This window comes from Triticum urartu, chromosome 1 (assembly GCF_003073215.2).
Source record: "Triticum urartu cultivar G1812 chromosome 1, Tu2.1, whole genome shotgun sequence".
NCBI classification, from domain to species: Eukaryota; Viridiplantae; Streptophyta; class Magnoliopsida; order Poales; family Poaceae; genus Triticum; species Triticum urartu.
The window spans coordinates 371217883-371225629 of record NC_053022.1 but is presented as its reverse complement, the minus strand read 5'-3'; the positions used below and the strand labels follow the sequence as shown (position 1 = coordinate 371225629).

Here is a 7747-nt window from a genome sequence, read left to right as displayed (position 1 = left end):
CGATGCACCTACCATAGAACCCAACATTAACGGTGTTGAGAGATTGCACTAGTGAAAGTATGAATCCTAGGCCTTGTTTTGCAAGCATCGAGACGTCGTTTTGCCTACTTTTTTTACTTGCTACCTTGCTTTTTTATTTGTTCAAATTACAAAAATCTATTTCTACCATCCATATTACACATTTATCATCACCTCTTCGCCGACTAGTGCACCTATACAACTGACAATTGTATTGGGTGTGTTCAGGACACAAGAGATTACCTATATTTGGCTATAGTATTGTTTCACAGAGGACCAGCTAATCCCACACCTCTCGTGGATTGATAAACCTTAGGTCATCCACTTGAGGGAAATTTGCTAATGTCCTACAAAACTCTGCTCTTGAAACCCAACAAAGTCTACAAGAATAAATTTGCGTAGTTAGACATCAAGCTATTTCTGGCGCCCTTGTCAGGGAGGTGAGTGATTGAAGGTATTTTCTTCATATCTTGCAATTGAATATTGTTTATTCACTAATTTGGTTTATAAAAGAAAAAACTACAAAAAATGGAAGTGAAGTTGTGTTAAATTGTTTATCTTTATAAAGTTTCTCTTGAAAACATGGATTCTGACAATTGCTATGAAGTTTTAAAAGAAGAATTTAACGTAATGTTTGGTGTGAGTTCCTTGAATGATAAACATGATTGCAATGTTGTTAGTATATACTTTATGAATATCCATGATGCTAATGATATACAAAGCCATAAACTTGGGGATGCTATGTTTGATGAAAATGATCTTTTTAGTCCCCTATTTTTGATGATCAAATTTATTATGATGATATCATGCCTCCTTTTTATGATGATTACAACAATGATAAAAGTAGGTTCAGAAGAGTGTCAACTCTAGTTAGTAATGATCCCACTATTTTGGAGGATGTTGATTTTTTTTACAGTGATAAAGGTGGATTTGGAGAGGTCATGACTTTCTAATGTTGAATCCACTACTCTGGAAATTGCTTCAATTGATTATGACAACAAAGTTACTATCTATGATGATTATTATGATGACATGTATGCTATAAAGAGTAATGATAACCATAAAACTTTTCATCATAATTTTAATGTTCAATTGGTTTTATGTAAATCAAGTGTCACATGCTAGTTATTTCATTGAATTTGCCCCCACTACTATTGATGAGAATAATTTTGCATATGTGAAGAGTAACAGACTTTTTATGCTTATGGATCATGAAAATAATGCTTTGTGTGATAGTTATATTGTTGAAATTTGGTGATGTTTGAACAACCGAGGAGGTCATCGCAAAAAAGAAAACTTTGTGTCTCTCAAAAACTTTTGAAAACAACACTAGTTGAAGATGATTTTTTTAGCACGAGCTCCTCAGATCTCCAAACACCACGAAATTTTACACGCACCTGACGCACATGAGCATCTTCGATACCTGAAAATTTCAGTTTTTTTGAATCTACTACTCACCAGTAGCAGATGAGCCTGGGCTTATAAATGAATTACCTATCTCTATCTCTATCTTTATATCTCTATCTCTATATCTCTATTCTTATCTTTTGTCTATACTTAATCTCTATCTCTATCTTCTCTATATCTATACTTAAAAAAGATAGTGTTCCTTTTCCTACCAGGTGGGTCTAACCTTCCATCACTTTTCTGGCACCATTTCTTGAAAGCCGACTTATTGTCTCACCTTTTATTGACTTAGCAAATAAATTTATATATTTTGTGGTAAGCTAATAAGTGATTAAGAAATAAAATTCTAAAATACTCCATATATTTAGGTAGGTAAATTAGGAGTAGAATTTGATAAACATAATTAAATTATTAATATAAAAAGGTAAAATATGAGCTAACATACTAGAGTATATATACCCGTCGTAACGCACGAGCAATTATCTAGTACCGTTGAAAAGTTCTACAGTGCATTTGTAGAAAAACTATATATTGTTTTTTTTTGAAATTTATAGAAAAACTAAATGAAACTGTCATCCTCGAAAGAAAACTAACCACGCTCCCTGACAGATGTGCTCCGCTCACAGACACTAATGGCAAAACATGACTTGCAGAGTTCCATACCCAGGGCCACGGTAAAGGAAGGAGAAGACGGAAACTCCAGCTGTTTAGCTGACCGCTATCACTAGCGTGGGCCCCACGATCGCTAAGCAACGAAACCCAAACCTCACTGGCGAGCCGGACCCACACACGCTCTCAGTGGGGCCTCCTTTTCCCCTCCCGCAAGAACAACTCCAACCATAAAACCCGAGATGCTTTCCATTTTCCCCAAACTCTCCAAGCAAATCCCATTTCCGCCGGTCCTCCCTTCGCCAAGCCGTCGGCGACTGCTGCAGCACAGCCTCCTCCCCCTCCTCATGGCCGACCCCTCCCCCCCCTCCCCCCCGGCGGCCTCCGCCGGCGACGCCCTCCTCGCGCCGGACGCGACCCTCCCCGCCGCCGCCGCCCCCGACCTGGACAAGGAGTTCGGGTTCCAGCGGGCGGAGCTCGGTAAGGAGAAGCTCGCCGGGACGGTCGGCTTCCACGAGCGCCACGTGTTCCTCTGCTACAAGGGCCCTGAGGAGTGGCCGTCCCACGTCGAGGCCTCCGAGTCCGACCACCTCCCCCGGCACCTCGCCGCCGCCATCAAGGCCCGCAAGCCCAATCTGAAGAAGAGCGTGAGCATTTCTTCTCCCTCTCCCTCTCGGTTTGCTCGTAATTGGCTGATTTTGAGTTGTGACGTGGTATTGGTATGCTTCTGCTCTGGTAGTGTTATTTTATTTTGGTTGTTGGGAGTGGGAACTGCTTGCTGGTCGCTCCGAGCGTCGGATTTAGCTGCTACTAGTACTAGTATTAGGCTAGCACTGCGTATGGTGGTGCTGGGTTCCTGAAGCTGCAGGAGATCGCGACCCTTAAAGCTAATCAGTCGATCCGATTGCGATTAGTGTATTTAGTTTCCGAGTGCTCTTGTTTCAGTTTATTGTTTCTGAATTAGCCAGTAGAACTCGCTTAATTATGGTGATTAGTTGTGTTGGTATGCTTACTATTTCGTGTCAGTTATGTTTGTAGATTGGGGTCTCTGTACTTATCATCTTGTTGCTGTTTCAATTTCAACTACTGTGCTCTTCGGGTTTGAACTTATCTCGGAATCCACACACTCTAGCGTGTACACATGGGCCATGCGAGTCGAATTTCGGTGGTGATTCGGTGTTTTTGTTGACGTGTTTGGTATGCTTTGGGTGATTGGATCACTCTATCCAATTATTTGACTCGCAACGTCATTTTGTTGGATTCTCACTGCATATAATGGATTTTGTTCACGAATTCGTGTATCTGGTTCCATTTCCAGTGTTAATAAAATCGGCGGGTTCTCAATTTACTTATTGCGCTATGTGGATTTTGTTCACGAATTTGTGTATCCAATTGTATGGTTCCTTGACTCATTGTAGCAGTTTCATATGGTTTTCTGGCCCATCTGGCTCTGATTATATGGCTTGTTTTAAATCCACACGCTGTACTTTTTTGGTGGCTTGGCTGATGTCTGTATATCCTGTTATCCTATCTTTGTAGGCATATAAAAATAGGGAATTATTTTGGTTCAAATTTAGGCTCAGTTTGTTCCTGTTTAGATGTTATTTCATTATTTGATTGCATCCTTTGCTATGTTACTTGCTTGCCATCAGTATTGGCTAGAGTTCATCATCATGCACTTTTGTAATCATATATGTATGTGCAGAGGACAAAGAGCTTGCTCTTTTTTTTGTCTTTATATTATCCACATAGCGCAATACATGGAGCTGAAGTTATGAAACATTGATCACATGATCTGTAAAGTACTACCTCTGTCCCATAATATAAGACGTTTTTGCACTTCAATTTGAAACTACAAAAACGTCTTATATTGTGGGACAGAGGGAGTATATGTTATGGAACATTGATCATGTGATATATGGAGTTGATATTACTAGAATCAGAAAAGTACTGCCCGATTCCTTTTCTTTTTGTATAGGTGTACGTGCATGATTTGTATGGTGCATTTGAATGCAGAAGTTCCGCTTCTTTATTCCTTTATGTGGTCTTTGCTCCTTGGTATTGGATGGTAGGACAACACTAAAAAATTGCAGTTACACCATATAAAGATATTGGTACATAGTTACAAAGTTAATGAAAAGCATGTCAAACTAACTAGTAAGTGTATGTTCTTCTGATAGTATGTCACTGTTTCGCAACTGTACAACTTCTGGGAATCTGGAGTGTTATTGTTCAATATTATTAATCTTTCTAAGCTAGTAGCCTTATGTTCTTCTTCATATACACTTCGCCAGTTTACCCCCTTATGTACTTTTCTTCTTATATTCACTTTTAAGTTCAGTATGTATACTTTGGCTGGTGTTCTTCTTATTATTTTATTTTTGAAAGTTGTCTGATTATTTTTGTTAAGGCATGTCAGTTTCCCTTCCTTTTTAATTAGTTCTGAGATGTGCATGTGTCTGATCCTAATGTGATCCAATGGTTCAGCAATGTGACTTGTGCTTACGGAAGCACACGACACCTTATAATTATAATAATTAGATTACTTGACAAGACTTTCCCATGTGTTTGTTTTTTATTGCTAATGAATGGTCTATTTTACTTTTCTCAGACCAAACTGACAATTTGTGAAGGAGGAGATGGCACTGAGTCATCTCTTGGAGACGTGTTGATCTTTCCTGATATGATCCGATACAGGTACCTGCAAGGCTGGAAAGAAATAAACATGTAGCCTTTCCCTTTCTACTGTTAGGTAATGGAATACATGAGTCAACTGATTGTTTTCTTCAATATGTGTTGTGTTGTTTGCAGAGAGCTGACCCACCTTGATGTCGACAACTTTGTGGAAGAAGTACTCGTGAAAGATACTGAATGGCTTCCTGGATCTCCTGAGGCTATAAAAGGTTCCTTTGTTTTTGTCTGCTGCCATGGAAGCAGGGATAAAAGGTGTGGTGTTTGCGGTCCTGCTCTGATTACAAGGTTCAAGGAAGAGATTGAAGGACAAGGTCTTGATGGTCAGGTGGCTGTTAGTGCATGCTCACACGTTGGAGGTCACAAGTATGCAGGAAATGTCATCATATTCAGTCCAGATGCCAAGGGAGAAGTGACTGGTCATTGGTAAGAACCCGAAGCTATCATAAAATCTACATTGTTGTGCACCAATAATCTCAATACCTTCCTGTAGCGTACACTGTTTTGATTATACCTCATCATAATCCAGTTATTGATTACTGTCTTTCTAATTCTAGGTATGGTTATGTTGCTCCTGATGATGTGCCTGTGTTACTGCGTCAACATATCGGACAAGGAGAGATTGTGGGCCATCTATGGAGGTATACTTCCCCTTCTAATTATTACATGGGCTAATTGTGACCGAAGATGATATTTGTAGTATTTAACCCATCATTTTTTATTGTATCTATGTTGTATAGCGTCGTTGGGTACTATCAACATTTTCAGTTCTGCGTCCTTCTCTGTTGCTGTTGTATCTGGACCCTGACAATGACATGCTTATACATTATAGATTCTGCGCCTGATTTATAATCTGATAGTATTATAAAAACCGCATTGTGTGTGTTCTAGTACGAAAAAATTTGTGTGCTTCCATCTAGCTTTGCTTGGGTGAATCGATCTAGTGTGATCAAAAACCGACAAGTAGTATATGCTTAGGTATTCTCGCAAAGAAAAGGTGTATGCTTACGTATAAAAAAATTGGTGCTGAATCAAGGTGTGGCGGCTGCCACACCTTGCCCATTGGGCTCCTCCGCCAGTGTCTACAGCACTGGTTAATCTGTTTCCAAATGACTGGTTACTTCAAGTAACATAATCTTGAGTTATGGGAAGATACAGCGATGAAAACGTGTCACTGATGTTTCTTTTTCTTGAGCATTATTATGGTAAAGTAAGCCAAGTTAAAGACTACAGACTGCAAGCATCTAGGCAGCATGTTGTAGGTAGTTTTTACTCCCTGTGTAGTTTTCATGAATTATGTTGAAGCACGCATTTCCATGAACTATTCTGCTCGTGTGATGCCACACAAGGATACTGTGTTGTATTTTTGATGCCCTCGATTATTTATTTTGAGTGACTTCAGAAATTTGAAAATGTCGTTTCTGTCATCAATCTCATTGCAATCGAACAAATAACAAAGATTGTGATCTTGTTTCGCAAATGTTGTATAAAGCCCTGATATGTCTTGTTCATGTTTAATTGATCTTTTGCCCAATATTTGCTCCATAGAGCGATACCCCTCTTTGAAGTTTGAAGTGAGGTTCTTACACGTGCTATCCTACCTTGCAGGGGCCAGTTGGGTTTGTCTGAAGAGCAGCAGAAGAAAGCTCTGGAGCTTAGGCACGCGACGAATGGCCTGACTGAGGAAGAATCAAGCGCCAAAGAATCCCCTGAAGCAAATGGAACCAACGGTGCTGCTTGCAACCCTGCACCTGCAGGTGGATGCTGCCAGGGCAATGGAGGAGGGTTAACCTGCTGCCAAAGTGATGTGCCAGAAGCAAAACAGGATAAGAACATTCCAGCTGAGCAGAACCACAAGAGCTCTACGACAGAGAGTGGCAAAGAAAACGGTGCTGCCAGCAAGAAGGGGCGCATGAAGATTTGCCGGACGCCCACCTGGTTTGAGACCTGGGACAGGTCCGACACCTACACCACTCTTGCTGTTGTTGCTTCTGCTGCAACCGTGTTCGCAGCGTTCAGGTGCTACAAGGCCATGAACTGAACCCTGCGAAGCAATCCTCACAACAAGGCCAGGTTCTGTGCACCAAGGACAGTCTACCGCAGTAAAACAATCTGATTTGAGAATAATATACTGCTTGTGCATATCAAGACAATATGCGTTAGGGCTTTAGAAAGTAGCTGATCTGGAGATGGCGATGAAAATCTGTTATGCGTAATGTCCTCATGTACTAAAACTCGTAAGTTTGAAGTTCCCCGTGCCTTGGCTGTATGGCTGTGGCCGTGGTGTTCAGCGTGATGATGATGTTATGCTCGTTTGGCTGGAGCTCTCGGGCATGTGGATTTTGAAGTATTGCGTTAGAAAAACTGTGCATTGCTGGCATTTGCTTCTTTGAAGCACAAATTATGTCGGCATGAGAAAATTATTTTGTGTTCGGTGCTTGTAGTGGGAGTAGTACTTACTTTTTCTGAAGCAGTATCTGCAACCTTTAGAATTTGGCATTTCGAAATTGCACCATAAACTGGCCTGTCTTCAAATGCTATTCTAGGCACACATTTCTGAGTTCCTCATACGATCGCTACGGAAAAACAATCGCTGAGAACGTAAACGGATGGATGTTGAAAACACTGCCTGATTTGTCAAGGTTTCAGCAACCGTAGTTCACTTGGAACAAATGTCAAGTGTAGAGGCTTGGCTGCCGCAGATGGCAAAAGAGCCCAACGCAGATGCTGGAAAACCATAGGACAGTTCAAAGGAGCATTGATCATGCATCAGCAAAACCCTACTATTCATACTTTTGTACTCTTCACGGTCTAAGGCAGAGTGCTATCGTTCCTTGTACATTCTTTTTTTTTTGACGGTGCATCATCATCATTCTTTTTTGTACATTCACGGTCTAAGGCATAGTACGGTCTAAGCCCGCCTGAACTATTTTCATTATAGATAAGACTGAGATACAACACGACAGTTACAACAGATATCACCCGACACATAGGAGAAGGAACCAGGAACAACAGAATACAA

The 7747-nt window shown here is 40.7% G+C and overlaps 1 protein-coding gene across 1 annotated transcript; it reads left to right on the top strand.

Moving 5' to 3' along the window:
• Positions 1-2261: 2261 nt before the first annotated feature.
• Positions 2262-7048, top strand: LOC125513145. The gene is made up of 5 exons (XM_048678184.1): positions 2262-2681; positions 4646-4731; positions 4846-5151; positions 5283-5366; positions 6334-7048. The coding sequence occupies exons 1-5, from the start codon at positions 2277-2279 to the stop codon at positions 6764-6766; spliced, it is 1314 nt and encodes a 437-aa protein (XP_048534141.1). The 5' UTR covers positions 2262-2276; the 3' UTR covers positions 6767-7048.
• Positions 7049-7747: the final 699 nt, after the last annotated feature.

What these genes read in the sequence shown, in the direction of transcription:
- LOC125513145 (XM_048678184.1), top strand. Translation starts at nt 2,277, where the DNA reads ATGCTTTCCATTTTCCCCAAACTCTCCAAGCAAATCCCATTTCCGCCG. An exon ending in CCTGATATGATCCGATACAG is followed by an intron (nt 4,732 to 4,845) that starts GTACCTGCAAGG and finishes TGTTGTTTGCAG; the next exon opens with AGAGCTGACCCACCTTGATG. An exon ending in GGAGAAGTGACTGGTCATTG is followed by an intron (nt 5,152 to 5,282) that starts GTAAGAACCCGA and finishes TTCTAATTCTAG; the next exon opens with GTATGGTTATGTTGCTCCTG.